The sequence below is a fragment of the Bombina bombina genome, chromosome 3 (genome assembly GCF_027579735.1).
Source record: "Bombina bombina isolate aBomBom1 chromosome 3, aBomBom1.pri, whole genome shotgun sequence".
Taxonomy (NCBI): domain Eukaryota; kingdom Metazoa; phylum Chordata; class Amphibia; order Anura; family Bombinatoridae; genus Bombina; species Bombina bombina.
In genome coordinates this window covers 705,758,153-705,777,793 of record NC_069501.1, presented here as the reverse complement: position 1 = coordinate 705,777,793, position 19,641 = coordinate 705,758,153, and the positions used below count along the sequence as shown (strand labels likewise).

General features: G+C 40.8%; 1 protein-coding gene across 1 annotated transcript in view; it reads right to left on the bottom strand.

The window, feature by feature from the left end:
- The window catches only part of CAMKK1 (calcium/calmodulin dependent protein kinase kinase 1), an 882,751-nt gene that overhangs the window by 581,475 nt on the left and 281,635 nt on the right, over nt 1-19,641 (bottom strand). The window contains exon 4 of the mRNA XM_053707509.1: nt 10,308-10,355. Coding sequence (XP_053563484.1) covers nt 10,308-10,355 — 48 coding nt within the window. The remainder of the gene's footprint in view (nt 1-10,307; nt 10,356-19,641) is intronic.

The window sequence follows — 19,641 nt, the reverse complement described above, 5'->3', positions numbered from 1 at the left end:
ATTTTTGGTAACTGCATATACAGAATGAGAGTACAGTGAATAATTGTCCTTATGTTTCCAACATTTTATTCCATAGCAACATAATTCTCAGGGCAGTCCTTTGCAATATGGACATACTCTTTACAATGAAAACATTTAATATTAGCATTAGACAATATCTTTAAGGCTTTTGTGGACTCTTCCTGCCTCAAAAAACTCTTGCCCCTTGCTGTAATGTCCCTCTGGTTGTAGAAACCCATCTGCTCCTCCCAAGAACCCCTTTTTCCAGAACAGTCTTACCCAATTTACTGGGACTTTTGATTTTCGGGGTTCTTGGTCTTTCTTGGTTGGGGAATTGTAGAAACTTTCCTGCAGCCACATAGCGTTCCACCAGGGCAACTAGCAGTTTTAGGTTAACCCTGGCTGCCCCACCGCAGTAGGGAAACAGTAGGGAAACAGGTAATCATTGCAGGAACCAGTCTGTCAAGAGTTGTTCCACAATGTGACTAGCTGAGTTAACCTCTGGCTGCAGCCATTTCCTAGCAAGATGCAAACATCTGTGACCGCACGGCTTTGTCTTGATTATAAGTCCAGGAGGCTGGGCCCTCACTGCTGTTGTTAATCCCAGATGGCCCAAGATTTCTGCTTTTAGCTTTCTGTAGTCACTGGCCTGCGCATGCTCCAAATCATAATATGCTTTCTTTCCACATCATCTGTAGCCACCATCTTTTGCAAAATGTTACTCACTCTCAGAATCTTAGAACTATGTGGTATTTCTGCAGCACACCTGCCCAGTCTATCAGATAAGCCTTGGATCTCCTGCTGCATGGCAAGTGTGATATTCTGCTGTTCCTCTCTTTGTGTTAACACCAGTTGTTGTAGTACTGCAATATGTTCTTGCTGGGTGGCAGTAGCTTGCTGCTGTGTGGCAGTGGCCTGTTGCTATGTGGCCATAGCCTGTAGTAAAGCCTTTACAACTTCCTCCATTTTTGAGTGTGGTATTGTTTCCTTAACAGACAATCACAGTGTGTAGCCCGCATTCTCCACCATATGTGACGTGGGATCTTACTACCACACATGTTTGTAGCTTTATAAAATATAGTCCATTTATTAACAGGTCTGGCAAAAACAGGCAAAATAAACATGAAGAAAACAAAAGAGGCTTGCTCCACTGAGCACTTACTAACAAGTACAACTGACTGCACTAAGTAGGCTTTTCACAAAAAATAAATGCACAGACCTTTCAAACTATATTTTTCCTTTTAGAAATAATACCTCTCGGTCTCTCAGGAGAGTGTTGCAGTATACCTTACTGCTGGCATTCTGACTCTGAATCCCTGACTGAAGGTTTTTATTGGCACCTGCTGTCAATTATCACATGCAGGTGAGGAGCTAGCTGGGTGAGATGGAATTCCTGGACTGGACTTTCTCAAATGATGTGCTGCCTGCAAACTGCGGGGTGGAGCACTGGCCCGCCCTACTCTCCAAATGCTCCACCCTAGGGACCCAGAAATAAATCACATATTTTCTTTAGGTGGTAAACAAACACAACAATTCTCCCTAGGGTTGTCAGACCATACCCTGCACTGCAGCACTTTTGGGGGGACTATAGACACCTTTCAATACTATGCCTTGGGTTCTGTCACAATATATATATATATATACAGGTAGCCCTCAGTTTACGCCGGGGTTAGGTTCCAGAAGGAATGGTTGTAAATCGGAACCATTGTAAATTGAAACCCAGTTTATAATGTAAGTCAATGGGAAGTGAGGGAGATAGGTTCCAGGCCCCTCTCAAAATTGTCATAAGTAACACCTAATAAATTATTTTCAAAGCTTTGAAATGAAGACTTTAAATGCTAAACAGCGTTATAAACCTAATAAAATAATCACACAACACAGTTAAATGAACAAAAACATTTGCTGAACAGCATTATAAACCTAATAAAATAATCACACAACACAGACTTCACTTGCATTTTTCTGCAAACAGTTCTTTCTATGCCTTCCAATCTGGACTGATTTATAGACAGGAAGATCTTGTTCCTTTGAAATCTGCTCGATAGCTCAGGTTTGGTTAAACTGATTAATATCAGCTTGCTTGGCTTTGCTGCAACACAAGCGGACAGCTCCACCTACTGGCTATTTTAATAAATGCACTGCTTCTCAATGCTTTTCAATAGCAGTCACATGACTGGAAAAAAGGTTTTTATTCTGAAATATATGTGTGTGTGTGTGTGTAGCAAAAGTAAATGCACTCTCAGGGTTTCTCATTCAAAAACAGGTCAAATTTTAATTGACGTTTCGAGGTAGATTACAACTCCTTCATCAGAACAACAATATTAGTAAATAACAACACTTTTTAGTGCACACAAGCAAAATACATACCCCCACTCTCAAACACTCTGTGGTGCCAAAACAAGTGTACATTGTGTGTTTGGAACGCTAGCTCCCATAGTCACAGCTTTCTATTAGATTATATAGATCATTTCTTATATTTTACATATTCAAGTGCTGAATAATCATATAATCAAAGTGCACAATTATATCACATCAACCTCAGTGTTTGTAGACTATGTCTGCAAAAACGGCTGTGTATATATTTATAGTGTTGTCGTTGTCATGGTAACCGCACTAAACGAAAATGATCCAGTGTTATTGAATTCTACAATCGTGACAGATATCAATATAACACAAATATTCAGAGCCAGCATTCCACATTGACACCGCATGGCTCTGAATATTTGCTTCCAAGTAAGCCAAAGGGATAAATTGCAAAAAAACTATTTCTGCTTACAGAGGAGAGGGTCAAGTACTTATGCATACAGAAGCATCTGGCTATAAAGGTACGGAGAATGGTCCTCAGGACAGCATAAGATACATTTCCGGTAACAGTAACTTGCGCACGTTATACAGACACTATCTACGACATCCAGAGGCGTAACTAGAAAACACAGGACCCAGGTGCAAGAATCTAAGAAGGGCCCCCCCAGCCCCCCCACCCCCACCCCCAAAAATGTGAATTTAATACATTTTTTTTTTTTTACATTTAACACAGAAAAAAAATGTGAATCAGATTACATGTCTGCAAAAGGAGGTACCCTGTGCCCACAGTTTATGAGATTATCTGACCCCCTATTACTTTATATAGTGACACTGTTTAACCAACCAGTACTGTATATAGTGAGTCAGTGACTCAGTCTGTAATCTGCCGGTAAGATGGCTGGCCTAACCCTACCCGTCCCAGTACTTTATAAAGTGACCTCAGTAGTCTGTGACATGGTCCAGCCCCCCGTACTGTATATAGTGGTATTGTATAGTGACACTGTTTACCCACAGCCCCCCCATGCTATACTAACAAGGTCTGTAATTTGCTGGTTCCACAAACATACACACACACACTACATGCATACATACACACACAGTCACATACATACATACACACACGCATAAACACCAATGGGTAAAACAGCAAGACTAACCCCTGTAGTCAGAGACACTAGTGAAGCATCATGTCACACTCACATGATATCAGTGCAGGCAGTGGCAGGTCAACGTTTTTTATTGTAAAAATAAAAAAAAGTAAATTTATGCTTACCTGATAAATTAATTTCTTCTATGGTACGACGAGTCCACAGATTCATCCTTTACTTGTGGGATATTATCCTCCTGCTAACAGGAAGTGGCAAAGAGCACCACAGCAGAACTGTCTATATAGCTCCTCCCCCCAGTCATTCGACCGAAGGTACAGAAAGAAAAAGGAGAAACTAAAAGGTGCAGAGGTGACTGAAGTTTAAAATAAAAAAATATAATCTGTCTTAAAATGACAGGGTGGGCCGTGGACTCGTCGTACCATAGAAGAAATTAATTTATCAGGTAAGCATAAATGTACTTTTCTTCTATAAGGTATGACGAGTCCACGGATTCATCCTTTACTTGTGGGATACAATACCAAAGCCACAGGACATGGATGAACGGGAGGGACAAGACAGATGGCTAAACAGAAGGCATCACTGCTTGAAGAACTTTTCTCCCAAAAATAGCCTCCGAAGAAGCAAAAGTATCAAATTTGGAAAATTTGGAAAAAGTATGAAGTGAAGACCAAGTCGCAGCCTTACAAATCTGTTCAACAGAAGCATCATTTTTAAAAGCCCATGTGGAAGCCACCGCTCTAGTAGAGTGAGCTGTAATTCTTTCAGGAGGCTGCTGTCCAGCAGTCTCGTATGCCAAACGGATGATGCTTTTAAGCCAAAAGAAAGAGAGGTACCCGTAGCTTTTTGACCTCTACGTTTTCCAGAATAGACAACAAACAAAGAAGATGTTTGAGGGAAATCTTTGGTCGCTTGCAAGTAAAACTTCAAAGCACGAACAACGTCCAAGTTGTGCAACAGACGCTCCTTCTTAGAGGAAGGATTAGGACACAGAGAAGGAACAATAATCTCCTGATTAATATTCTTATTAGTAACAACCTTAGGAAGGAATCCAGGTTTGGTACGCAAAACCACCTTATCAGCATGGAAAACAAGATAAGGCGAGTCGCATTGCAATGCAGATAGTTCAGAAACTCTTCGAGCCAAAGAGATAGCAACTAAAAACAGAACTTTCCAAGATAGAAGCTTAATATCTATGGAATGCATAGGTTCAAACGGAACCCCTTGAAGAACTTTAAGAACTAAATTTAAACTCCATGGCGGAGCAACAGGTTTAAACACAGGCTTGATTCTAACTAAAGCCTGACAGAACGACTGAACGTCTGGAACATCTGCCAGACGCTTGTGCAGTAAAATTGATAAAGCAGATATCTGTCCCTTTAAGGAACTAGCTTATAACCCATTCTCCAATCCTTCTTAGAGAAAGGACACAATCCTAGGAATCCTGATCTTACTCCATGAGTAGCCTTTGGATTCGCACCAATAAAGATATTTACGCCGTATCTTATGATAGATTTTCCTAGTGACAGGCTTTCGAGCCTGAATCAAGGTATCTATGACCGACTCAGAGAATTCCCGCTTGGATAAAATCAAGCGTTCAATCTCCAGGCAGTCAGCCGCAGAGAAACTAGATTTGGATGCTGGAACGGACCTTGAATCAGAAGGTCCTGTCTCAGTGGCAGAGTCCATGGTGGAAGATATGACATGTTCACCAGGTCTGCATACCAAGTCCTGCGTGGCCACGCAGGTGCTATCAAAATCACCAAAGCTCTCTCCTGTTTGATTCTGGCAATTAAACAAGGAAGGAGAGGAAATGGTGGAAACACATAAGCCAGGTTGAACGACCAGGGTACTGCTAGAGCATCTATCAGTACTGCTTGAGGATCCCTTGCTCTAGACCCATAACAAGAAAGTTTGGCATTCTGACGAGACGCCATCAGATCCAATTCTGGTGTGCCCCATTGATGAATCAATTGTGCAAACACCTCCGGATGGAGTTCCCACTCCCCCGGATGAAAAGTCTGACGAATTAGAAAATCCGCTTCCCAGTTCTCCACTCCTGGGATATAGATTGCTGATAGATGGCAAGAGTGAGTCTCTGCCCATCAAATTATTTTGGTAACCTCTATTATCGCTAGAGAACTCTTTGTTCCCCCCTGATGATTGATATATGCTACAGTCGTGATATTGTCCGACTGGAATCTTATGAATCTGGCGGAAGCCAGCTGAGGCCACGCCTGAAGCGCGTTGAATATCGCTCTCAGTTCTAGAATATTGATCGGGAGGAGAGCCTCCTCCTGAGTCCACACACCCTGAGCTTTCAGGGAATTCCAGACTGCACCCCAGCCCAATAGGCTGGCTTCCGTAGTCACTATGACCCATGTTGGCCTGCGGAAACACATTCCCTGGGACAGATGATCCTGTGACAACCACCAAAGAAGAGAGTCTCTGGTCTCTTGATCCAGATTTATCTGAGGAGATAAATCCGCATAATCCCCATTCCACTGTTTGAGAATGCATAGTTGCAGTGGTCTGAGATGCAAGCGAGCAAACGGAACTATGTCCATTGCCGCTACCATTAGTCCGTTTACCTACATACACTGAGCAACTGACGGACGAGGAATGGAATAAAGAGCTCGGCAGGTGGTTAAAATCTTTGATTTCCTGACCTCCGTTAGAAAAATTTTCATGTCCATCGAATCTATCAGAGTTCCCAGGAATGGAACTCTTGTGAGAGGGATAAGTGAACTCTTTGTTACGTTCACCTTCCACCCGTGAGATCTTAGAAAAGCCAACACGATGTCCGTGTGAGATTTGGCTAGTTGGTAAGTTGATGCCTGAATTAAGATATCGTCCAGATAAGGCACCACTGCTATCCCCCTCGGCCTTAGTACCGCCAAAAGGGACCCTAGCACTTTTGTGAAAATTCTGGGAGCTGTGGCCAACCCGAAGGGAAGAGCCACAAACTGGTAATGCTTGTCCAGGAAGGCAAACCTGAGGAACTGGTGATGATCTTTGTGGATAGGGATGTGTAGATACCCATCCTTTAAGTCCACGGTGGTCATATATTGACCCTCCTGGATCATTGGTAAAATAGTCTGAATGGTCTCCATCTTGAAGGATGGGACTCTGAGGAATTTGTTTAGGATCTTGAGATCTAAAATTAGTCTGAAGGTCCCCTCTTTCTTGGGAACCACAAACAGATTGGAGTAAAACCCCTGCCCCTGTTCTGTTTTCGGAACTGGCCAGATCACTCCCATGGTATATAGGTCTTCTACACAGCGTAAGAACGCCTCTCTTTTTGTCTGGTTTACAGACAATTGAGAAAGATGGAATCTCCCCCTTTGAGGAGAATCTTTGAAATCTAGAAGATACCCCTGGGTTATGATTTCTAACGCCCAGGAGTCCTGAACGTCTCTTGCCCAAGCCTGAGCAAAGAGAGAAAGGGCTGCCCCTTCATGCTGTCTTGGTGGCAGCAGTGGGCTTCTTGGCCTGTTTACCTTTGTTCCAAGTCTGGTTAGGTCTCCAGACCGACTTGGATTGAGCAAAATTCCCCTCTTGTTTTGCAGCAGGGGAAGAGGTAGAGGGACTACCTTTGAAGTTTCGAAAGGAACGAAAATTATTTTGTTTGGTCCTCATCTTATTTGCCTTATCCTGAGGAAGGGCATGGCCTTTTCCTCCAGTGATGTCTGAAATTATCTATTTCAGTTCAGGCCCGAATAGGGTCTTACCTTTGAAAGGGATGGCTAAAAGTTTAGATTTTGATGACACAGCAGCAAACCAGAACGCTCTACGCGCTAAAATGGTAAAACCTGAATTATTTGCCGCTAATTTAGCCAGTTGAAAAGCGGCATCTGTAATGAAAGAATTAGCTAGTGTGAAAGCCCTAATTCTATCCAGAATATCATCCAATGGGATCTCAACCTGAAGAGCCTCCTCCAGAGCCTCAAACCAAAAAGCAGCTGCAGTAGTTACAGGAACAATGCACGCTATAGGTTGCAGAAGAAAATCCTGATGAATACATATTTTCTTTAGGAGACCCTCTAATTTTTTTATCCATAGGATCTTTGAAAGCACAACTGTCCTCAATAGGTATAGTTGTACGCTTAGCCAGGGTAGAAATAGCTCCCTCCACCTTAGGGACCGTCTGCTACGAGTCACGCATGGTGTCTGATATGGGAAACATTTTCTTAAAAGTAGGAGGGGGAGAGAACGGAATACCTGGTCTATCCCACTCCTTAGTAACAATTTCCGAAATCCTCTTAGGGACCAGAAAAACATCAGTGTAGGAAGGAACCTCTAGATATCTGTCCATTTTATACAATTTCTCTGGAACTAAAATAGGGTCACAATCATCCAGAGTCGCTAAAACCTCCCTGAGCAATAAGTGGAGGTATTCTAGTTTAAATTTAAAAGCCGTCATATCTGAGTCTGTCTGAAGGAACATCTTTCCTGAATCTGAAATCTCTCCCTCAGACAGCAAATCCCTCACCCCCAACTCAGAACATTGTGAGGGTACATCGGATATGGCTAATAAAGCGTCAGAGGGCTCAGCATTTACTCTCACACCAGACCTACTGCGCTTCCCCTGCAACCCAGGCAGCTTAGATAAAACCTCTGTGAGGGTAGTATTCATAACTGCGGCCATATCTTGCAGGGTGAAAGAATTAGACGCACTAGAAGTACTTGGCGTCGCTTGTGCGGGCGTTAATGGTTGTGACACTTGGGGAGAATTAGATGGCATAATCTGATTCCCTTCTGACTGAGAATCATCCTGCGACATACTTTTATTAGCTAAAATATGTTCTTTGCAATTTATTGCCCTTTCAGTGCATGAGGGACACATTTTAAGTGGGGGTTCCACAATGGCTTCTTAACACATTGAACATTGGCTTTCCTCAATGTCAGACATGTTGAACAGGCTAGTAATGACCACAAACAAGCTTGAAAACACTTTATTTAGTGAAAAAATAACAATTTTAAAAAACGGTACTGCGCCTTTAAGAGAAAAAAACCCATACACGTTCTGCAAAACTGCTTTAAAATACACCAATCCATTACATTTTTTGATATGATATACAAATAATGCAGCTGAGATTGCCCCACAGAAGAAAGGAACAGTTAACCCTTTACTGTGCAAAACCGGATCGTTAATAAGGCCTAAGTCCGGACAAAAACACCCCCTGCACCTCGCCACAGCCCTGCTGTGGCGCCTACCTGCCTTCAGGCGTTGGTAAAATGGAGTTAAATCTTCGATTTGGCCCAAAACTTCCACAAGGGCCCACCGGCGTTGGAGCTTGCTGCTTGCTCTGCAATAACAACTGCGCAACTGAGGCTCGAAAATAGGCCCCGCCCATCTCACTCAATGTTTTTACAGCCTACAGGAACCGCACCAGAGCGGTTCCAAACTAGCCATGTGGGTTCTGAAACCCAAACCAGAAGCCAAGTGTACCCTCAATAAAGTCACCACAAAAAAATGTTATTGAAATAATCTCTTTCAGTTCCCAAAAACGTTATCAGCACTCCCAGTTCACAAAACGTTTGCCCACAAACATTCAAACTCAGTGTCAACCATTTTTTAATTAGCCCCTTATGCAAGCTTAGTAATACCCCTCTATATCTTTTAGGATTACTGCTTACCCTCTCCCTCATGGGGATACTGTCAGCCAATTCTGAAATACCACAGTCTCTCCAGAAACAAATGACTGAACATACCTCACTGCTTATAGCATGAAAGGGTTCCTCACACTGAAGTTTCTTGTACTCCTCAGCCATTCTGTGGGAACTGCTCTGGATCTTAGTGACAAATGCTAAGATCATCAGCCTCCAGGCAGAAGTCTTCATCCATCTGCTGCCTGAGAGTAAATAGTACACACCGGGACCATTTAAAATAAAAAACTCTTGCTTGAATAAAAAACTAATAATTTTATCACCTCTTTCACTTTACCCTTCCTAGTACTTAGAGTAGACAAAGAGAATGACTGGGGGTGGAGCTAAGGCAGGAGCTATATAGACAGCTCTGCTGTGGTGCTCTTTGCCACTTCCTATTAGCAGGAGGATAATATCCCACAAGTAAAGGATGAATCCGTGGACTCGTCGTACCTGTAGTTTCGCCCCTGACAACGTCACTGGTACCCACTCTGGTAAGGAACACAGAGGTAAGATTAATGATATTATTAACGGTGCAGCAGCACCTGTGATACGCTATCACTCCACTTATGCGGTATTGGGAGGATTTCCATGCAAGAGATTGCCTTTTATTCTGAATTTTTTAACACAAACAGAGGTTTTTAACTTTTGAAATTGACAACAAAACAACAAGACTGTGATCAAGCAGCTTTATATTGGGGAGACGTCCCCCTCATTCTCTGTTTTATATTCCCATTTACTGTTTGCAAACTTATGTGATTATTTGATTCAGATCATATGCTGTATTTATTAAAGGGACAGTAAACCTAAAATATAATGTTATATAATTCTGCACATAGTGCAGAATTATATAACATTATATTAGTGCTATCTTTATAAAAGCTTATATTCCCTTTTAATTTTTTTAAAATATGTCAGTTTTTCAGACCCGCTCTCTGCACTCTTCTGAGCGGGTCTGTTTTTATTACACAGTGCATCGGGCCAGCTGTATAGTCACAGCCCGGTCCGACTGCGCCATAACATTATGGTGCGGTCGGGCCGGGCTGTGACTATACAGCTGGCCCGATGCCAGTTCTTGCGCTACACTTTCCCTAATTTAAGCAGGTATTTTTTACTTTTACTACACCCTGGCAACTGCTATGGAGAGGTGAGAGTGCAATATCCCTGTATACATTACTGTTTATATATATACATATACACACACACTTACTATAAATATGCTAAAATAAAAAATAGCAATAAACTTACCTTGCCAATTTCACTCTGAAGTTTATATTGGTTCAGCTGCACACAATCCTTTAGAAGAAAAGAAAAAAAATATTATTATGATCAAATAAATGAAGGAAATATAGCTGCACAATCAGAGCATGCAAAAAGCCTTTACATTTTGTTAAAATATTTTTTCTTTGTTGCATGTGATAAAGGATGTGGTAGAACGTATTTCTAACAAATGCTGCTTTGCTACAGGTTGAACAGTCTTACCTGTAGCTTCAGTACTTACCTATAGAACGCGGGGGCGCCGCGCTAATATGACCCTTCTTTACAGAGTCCAGGGGCCACACTAATAGGAGGATTAGTGCGGCTGGATCAGCCCTTTAGCGCAGGCTCTGTGAAGAAGAAGAACTAGTCCAGCTGCAGTAATCCTCCTATTAACGCGGCCCCTGGACTCTATGAAGGAGGGTTGGATTAGCGCTGCAAGGCATTTACCATTAAAACCTCATTTAAAGAATAACAAATAAATACTAATGAATTTTGATAGTATATATTCGTTATTCCTTAAATTAGATGGTGCAATCATTTGGATATTTGTTTCATTAAAACAAATATCCAAATGAATGCACACACACACACTATATATACTGTAAATATATATATACTGTATATATATATATATATATATATATATATATATATATATATATATCAAGAAATATATACGGTGGGGAAGCAACTGCTAGGAGTTAATTAAGGAATATCAGTACCTCTAAACAACTTATATAAGGATACTCTGCAAGTAGAAAATGGCGCAGACCCTTAAATAATATGCGTTTACAAATTTTTATTCAAACCTGACCGGTCAGGGGTCTATGTGAGTACACTGAAAATGATTGCATATAGCAACATTAGGACAAGTATAACAGAGGTTTTAGTTAGCCCTTTTGCTCTCAGCACCTCTCGAGGAGAGCCTCTAGATGTCGAGGTCAATGCTGGGCAGATAAGTCTATTTGGGTATAAAGAGGTTAATAACTATCCTCAATAGTAGCAGCAAGTTATCATATGAGTATAGTATATACAAAGGGAGCACCACCCAGACTACTACACCCTGCTGCAAACGGCACCTCTCAATGAGAGGCTTCTTACCGAGCAGGTTAACAGAATTGGGATCTAAGTAGTCAATGGGATCGTTTCCCCTGAATATGTACAATATAGCTGAAATGGTTAGGCACAAATGAATCAGCACTGATTCATTTGTCCCGGTAACAAAGTGATGAGCTGCACCAAGGTACTTTTTAAAACTTTTATTATGAGTCACAGAAACTTCCCTAGGGAAGCACAATCACAACAAAAGTAGGGGGCTTGGTGGTGTGTGAGAATAACACCCAAAGAACTATTGCTGACGCGTTTCAGCCTGTCAGGCCGTAGTCGTAGCATGGGTGTTATTCTCACACACCACCAAGCCCCCTACTTTTGTTGTGTACTAATGTGTGTCATATAGATAACATTGTGCTCACTCATGTGGAGTTATTTATGAGTCTGCACTGATTGGCTAAACTGCATGTCTGTCAAAAGCACTGAGATAATGGGGCAGTCTGCAGAGGCGTAGATACAAGGTAGTCACAGAGGTAAAAAGTATATTAATATAACCATGTTGGATATGGAAAACCGGGGAATGGGTAATAAAGGGATTATCTATCTTTTTAAACAATAACAATTCTGGAGTAGGCTGTCCCTTTACAATTAAAAAACAGCACTAATGACAACCACATTTTTATTTATTTTTTATTTTTAAGCTCTCTTAATGTTGTTTAAAAGTAGCTTAAAATCATTTACAAGCAACCTCAAATTATTTGTTACATGTAAATATGTCATTAAAATAAAACAAACTGATATTGAACTGTAAATAACAATATAAAAATATTTTCTTTATGTCAAGATTATTTGTTGATAGGTAGAAGTTAATTCAAACCAATTGTAACATATTACAGTAGTTATTCAGTTGAAAACCATGGAACACACAATTTAACTGGAGACATAATTAGTGTTCTTTGTTTCTTAACTAGTAATTATAAAGATTATTGTTTTAAATTATTTTGTTTAAGTCAGGCTGTCAAAGCTTTCATGCTACAGTATATAAAATACATTTAGATAATATGGCTGCATTACAAATACCCTTTTTATGCTTCATAGAACATTTAGAAGTGGATTAGACATAAAATGTTAAAGGGACATTTTCTTATAGCATTAAAGGGACATGAAACTCTTTGCCCAACAACTGGTCATGAAACTCAAATGTTTTCTTTCTTGATTCAGACAGAGCATACATTTGTAAACAACAACTTTACTTCTATTATAATTTTTGGTTTATTCTCTTGGTATCATTTCTTGAACAAACAGCCTTGCACTATTGAAAGCTAGCTGGGCACATTGGTAAGCCAATTAGAAGAGATATACAAGTGAAGAAACCAATCATCAGCATACTCCCGGCTCTTGAGCCTACCTAGGTATGCTTTTAAACAAAGGATATAGAGATGGGCTATGTGGAGCTTTCAGGGGTTAATAGTGTAGTGGGATGGGGGGAACTTCCGGGAGGCGGCCATGACAGGTCGCACACTAACACTCTGCTCCAGCATTCTAGCTATTTTTGACTGTTATTTTGCTCCAGACGGCTAATCTGCTAGCAATTCACTCAGCTTATTGACCCCTCACATATCCTGTATCAGATGAGCCCAAGCTTTAAGGATAGAGACGACTGTGAGCACCCGGAGCCAGCAGTAAGGTTGAGGCCTTCATCATACCCCCCGGCGAGGCACACTTGGGCCTTGTCGTTAGGCGGCACATAGTGCTGAGAGCAAAGAATCAGGTGTGATTTTCCTAACAAAGCATCAGGAGAATATCAGCGCTATTTATGATATCCTGTTCAGTGTGCTGACCGGATAATCTATACAGAAGGTTACTATGAACGAGATGAGTGCTAATGCCGTGCTACAAGTGCTGCGCAATCTGCTCTCGGATCACCACGCGGCCTTAGAGGAGGAGATGGCTCTAGCATTTAACACTGGCGGTTATATCGCTTCCCAGCAAGTTATCCCAGTCAGACCTGTTTTGGAGCTGTGTGTGGGTGACGGCGCTCTGGGGCCCCAGCGCTTTAAGCCCCCCTTACTTGCAATGGACAAATTGTGCACTACCGCAGGTTCTGAGTCTGGGGATGAGGCTATTGATGGCGTATATGTCACGCGGATTACCGCTGATCATACAGTTGTTACAGGACACAGTAAGGGAAATGCAGCAGTGGCTCACTCCGTTTCTCTCTCAGTTGGGAAACATATAACCAAGGGAGCCCATGTAGAGCATTCATCCCGAGACCGTGGAGATACATGGGCAAGAATACAAAGATTCTCAGTGTCTTTACATGACTTGGAAACCCCTTGCTATTCAGATGATCGGTTGTTCAACTGGGACACTGGTTAGGAACAGGAACGATATCCTCTCACCATTACCCATTCCTGGCTTAGTTTTGGGGCGATCAGAGGATTGACTGATAAAGGAGACTGTATTAGGGGGACTCGCATTGAAGTTGGCTAGACCGGTCCATAGCTGGGACTGAATAGACTTATGTTAAATATTTTCTATGCAGCTATAGTTTGTTTGTAAGACCCTATAATGTAACCCGAGGTGTTCATAATGGGTGATGCAGCCTAGATTTATTAGTAATCTTTAGACCTTGTTGTTTTATTTCTAAATGTTTATAAGTTGTATCCTCCTTCCATAATAGTACTTTAGTTTATATAAGAATATCTCTCCTCATAGCATGTGCCTATTGATTTTGAGACTATACCACGGAGCCCTAAGTGATTACACATTCCTATCCTAGCCCAAAGTAAGAGGGGACTTTGTGTGAACTGGCAGCTAGCTGTCATAAGAGACTGCAGCGGTAGAATTGTCACCGGAGTAGGTTAGCCCTATCTTATGTAATGTTTATACAGTTCCGAGTTAAATGTTTTCCTCTTCCTAAAATAGCATTCTAACATTAGGCATACCTCTTTTTATTAGGTGTGTTCCCTGCCATGTTCCTTTTAATGCTCAATCAAGGTTCAGTTGAATATTTTATAAGCAGTAACTGTTTTATTTGCAAAATATTATACCATAAATCTAAGTGTTTACAATATGTGCCATGATTAGAACTCTTCAGTGGCTCCTCACCATCGTGGCTGTCTTATTTGCAGATTCATACAATGTGTATCCTCTCCCCAAAATAGCATATTAATTCATATGGGCATACCTTTCCTTACAGTATATACTTTTTAGCACTGCGACATCTTCGCAGAACTTATAGTGGCTGTACTGTTATTCTAGACCTAATGTGCGCTGTTTTGCAGCCTGCGGCCGGGGCTGTAGATCTTGCGCATATCTAATTAGCCAGCTTGTACACCTAGAGGAGGGTATAGCATATTGTCTAGTTCAAGCTTAGACTCCACATGTTAGCTAGTAAGTCTTTATAACACTGCTTTTGATATACCAGATTCCCAACTCCCATGACTAGATATAGTTTTTCCCTGCTTTCACTAGATTGCCATATAAGATGCCCAAAGATTGCCCCTTTTTATTAGCTGGTCAGCACAGAATTTTTTTTTTTAACATAGCATATGTTAATATCATCATTTTTCCTAGCTAGCACCTGAAACACTGAACCCCTTAACATACTTTTGCCTAAATATCTTATCTTTTTTTTTCTCACCCTTAGAAACCATTGTTATTAAAGGAGCGTATCTACTCTTCCTTTATCAGCATAGTTAAATAATAAAAATTCATGAGGCTCCATTAATGAGATCCATAAGTGGTCTCCTACAAACCAAGTAGCTCTCTGAAAATGTCAGTACTCCATATGATTAGAGGCCCAAGAGATACTTCCTCCATGAAATTGAGAGCTTAGCTTCTCCATGTTACTATAGAACATCCAAATTACTATGCAGTAAAAATTTTCAGTTTTTCAGTTATCAGTTAAAGCATTCTGCCACTTTCCTAAAAAAAAAACAAAAAAAAGGAGGTTCCCACTTAAAGATCCAAAAGTGGTCTTTTATATTTGAAATAGCCCCCTATATATGATTATATACCATTGTTTGAGGTCCAAGAGTGGCCTCTGGTACCATCTAGGGAGCATACAGAGTATTAGGCATTGTACTTTCACAATGTTATTTTGCATTATTTCTTTTTCATTTCAGGTATGCATTGTCTCTCCATTCAAACCTATGTTATAATCTACCTGTTATTTTTTTTATTGTGACGCTTTCTTTATTATATTCTATGTATGCCTTATTCTGAACCTCAATAAAAATTATAAAAAAAAAAAAAAATAGTGTAGTGGGATAATTTGTGGTGGCCTATGTGGGGGTTTTTGGGGTTCATAGTGTAGCGGGGAAATTTGCGGTGGGGGATGTGATGGTGTAGGGGTTAATAGTGTAGGTGGAAAACTATTTTTTTTTTTTGGTGCTTAGCGCAACTTTTTTCTCAGCCCAAAATTCTTTATGTGAGCTTTGAGTTTGTGTAAAAAATATGAGCAAAAATGCAATTGTGTTTGAGTGATAGGATTTACTTTCAGCTTGTAATAGAGCGCACAGTGATGCACAACGTCAGCAATAGAAAATATGGGGAGCGTAAATTACTGTGAGTTTTTTTTTATTTGCCTTTCAAATGCTGGGTCTTGAGGGTTTCTAGGGCTTAAGGGAGCTAAGATTGAGGGGTTTGAATACTTACCCTACAGCCAGCTCCCTTAATCTCCTTCCTTACAGACTACCAGTCTGTGCCCTATCCTATATAGTGATGAATAGAGCTTTAATGAATTGATACACCTCTAAAATATCTCCTGTGGCCAGTTAGGAGTGTGTTGCACATATTTCAATATAATAGAATGTTTCCAAAATGTCTTAGAATACTTGCAAAGATGTCCAAAAGACCATTTTGAGGGCTTTATCAAGTGTCTTGAGGTGTTGAATTTAAATAAGGCAAAACTGGTCTCAAAAAGGTGGAAACATTTCTTGAAAATAGATTGTGATTGCTGATAACTTTTCGTCCCCATATTAAAAATAGGGATTTCTTTCTGTGCGCATAAAACTGATCACGGTGCGGATGAAATAGCTTATAGCTGTAAATGTGCTAATGCGATTGCATCAAATCAAAAAGTGGTCTTTTCAGACAGAAAAAGAGTAGAGAAGGTCCCATTGATTAGTAGTTTATTTAAAATCAAATATAATTTGTTAAGGTCTCTCAACGCATTCAGTAAATCCATACTAAAAAAGCAAAAGCTCATAGTGTAAGAGCCTGTCATATTTATTTATTTATCTGGCTGTCTAGTGGACTAAGAAACTGTCACCTTAAGTACTGTATGTGACATGGTCACGTGAAGATTTGTGTGAAGGGGGAATTTTGGGTTATGGACTTTTAACTTCCTATGCTATGGAAAAAGACTACAAATGTGTGAAGAATTTGATCCCTCTTGCACTTGGTGAAGTTGGTGATACATGCTTTGGCTCTTATATTGGAGGAGGTATGAAAGAGAGGGCATCACACATATGCAATATCCCACAAATGAATGCTTTGAAAAAAATATAGATAAACGTACTCAAAAAAATGCACATAATTACAAGGTACATTTGATTAAAGGGATATAAAACAGTGCTCCTTTAGCAAAAAAAAAAAAAGATAAATCAAAGTAAACAACGAGAAACAGATTGTATTAAAAACTGCAAACAAAAATCTTGATACACCCTCCGCAGAGAGGGTACAAGGGTTTCTTGATACCCTTGAGCTCCCTATGCTTTCAGAGGATGCGAGAAGCTCACTTCTACACCCGTTTTACATTAAGGGAATTTATAATGTCATTAACCAACTCAAGCCGAATAAGTCTCCTGGACCTGTCGGTTTTACAGGTTCCTTCTATAAAGTGTTCAGACAGCACTTAGCTCCTCTTTTATGCTCTCTATTTACGGAGGTGGCCGAATTGGGAAGTTTCTCGAAAGAGTTTTTAGAAGCATCTATAATTGCAATTCCCAAACCAGGAAAGGATCCCCTTTATTGTGCCAGTTACAGGCCTATTTCACTGATAAATTTGGATGTCAAGCTTTACTCTTAAATTGTTGGCTAACAGGATTGTTCACTTGTTGCTTGCTATTATACAGATAGATCAAGTAGGCTTCACTTTTGGTAGACAAGGGCCTGACAATACCCGTAAACTATTGCAGGTTTTTTCTGAGTCAGCTAAAACAGGACTTCCCTTCGTGGCCCTGTCTTTAGATGCTGAAAAAGCATTTGACAGGGTCCGATGGGATTATATTTGGCAGGTGCTAAATTCATTTGACTTTCCCCCACTATTCATTAAAATGGTCCAGGCATTGTATTCTGCACCTTTTGCAACTATTAGAGGTGTAGGTTTTAGATCTAGAACCTTTTCCATAACAAATGGCACCCATCAGGGTTGCCCTCTTTCACCTTTGATTTTCGCTATGGTTATGGAACCTCTTGTCCAAGAGATTAGACTTTCCCAGAAAATAGAAGGAGTCACGATAGGAGAGCGTTCTGAGAAGATTGCCCTTTTTGCGGACGACCTAACCATTCTGCTGACTAATCCAATTTCTTCAATACCAGAAGTTTTTAAGACCTTGGAATCTTTTGGGACTATAAGTCTCTATAAAGACAAAATATTCAAAACTGAAGCCCTAGCTATTAATATTGACCCTGAGACCCTTACTAATCTTAAGACCCGTTTCTCCTTTACCTGGCATATGGAACTTATTAAACACCTAGGTGTATTACTTGGTCCTGATATGAATAAGGTCATCAAACATAACTTTGAGCCGTTGATCGCTGAAATCAAAAAACTTCTACAGCGGTGGGATTATAGGGAAATTTCCTGGTTGGGGAGTATCTCCACACTGAAAATGGCTATTTTGCCCAAAATTTTGTGCCTTTTCAGGTGCATACCCCTCACGATCTCGAAAACTTATCTCTCTCAGATTCATTCCTTATTTATCAACTATGTCTGGAGGGGGAAGTTGCCGAGAGTGGCAAACCGTATCCTCCAGTTACCAATAAGCAAAGGTGGTATAGCTTTTCCCAATATGCATCTATATCATGATGCAACCCGGCTGACCCATATTGCTGGGTGGAGCAATGAGGAGAAACCAGTGTGGTTTCTGCTTGAGGCAGCGATTATTCCTAAGAACCTCTACTTAAAAGACCTGATATGGATCCCCAAACACAGGCTCCCATATATGCTGCTCACGAATAATATAATCCCTGCCAATTGCCAGACCTGGCATAGACTTAGACATCACAAGGGAATAGCCCCTCACCTATTCAGAGTCTTCAAGGACTGCTGACGGGCCTTCCAAACATTCATAAGTATGAGTGGTCCTCATGGAACATTACTTGTATAGGGGACCTCTATAGACAAAAGAGGTTACTAACATCTAAACAAATAGTGGAGCAAGTGGATGAGACTCCCAGGTGGCTAACATTCGAAAGTTATAGAATACTGGGATATTGTCAGGTTTGGGGATTTCCCAAAACAAACTTGAGAGAATGTACTAATTGGGAAAAAAGATGGAAATCAGGGAACAAACTCATAAAACCACTTACAAACCATCATCTGCTCCTCCTTAGTGATTATAGTGAGGTAATGCCTTGGCAGATAAAGGCTTGGGGTCGTGAAATGAATGTTCAGATCACACCTATTGAAGTACAACATGCGACGACGATTACTAAATCGGCCATACATTGCATATCGCATCTGGAAACATACTTTATGGTTCTTTTAAAATGGTACTTAACTCCCCTCAAGCTGTCCAAGATATATCCCACGGCCTCTCCGCAATGCTGGAGAGAATGTGGCCAACAGGGCACTGATATACATATATGGTGGTCTTGTCCAAAAATTGCTCCTTTATGGAGTGAGACATTCTCCTTGCTCTCAGACCTAGGTATGACTCTTCCTATGTCCCCAGTCCTGGCCCTCTTACATATAGATCTCCGGGACTTACAGAAATCTCAACAAATACTGGGAGCCACAATCCTAATTGCTACTAAGGTCTGCATTGCTAGGGCATGGAAAAAGTCAGAAGCTCCAACTCTAGTCCAGATAACCTAACTCATAGAATACCTAGCTTCAATGGAAAGGGGCTTTTACAATGTGACTGAACGCATGGACAAGTATTGGACAATTTGGAGTAAATGGTTTCTCAAACCTCCTTAGATGTCCAAATGTTCCTTACTGCCATTCAGACCTATCTGCTGGGTCCCTTCTCATTACCCTCTCCTTCCCCCTACCCTACCCCCCCTTTTTTTTCTTCTCTCTCCCTATCTTTCCCTT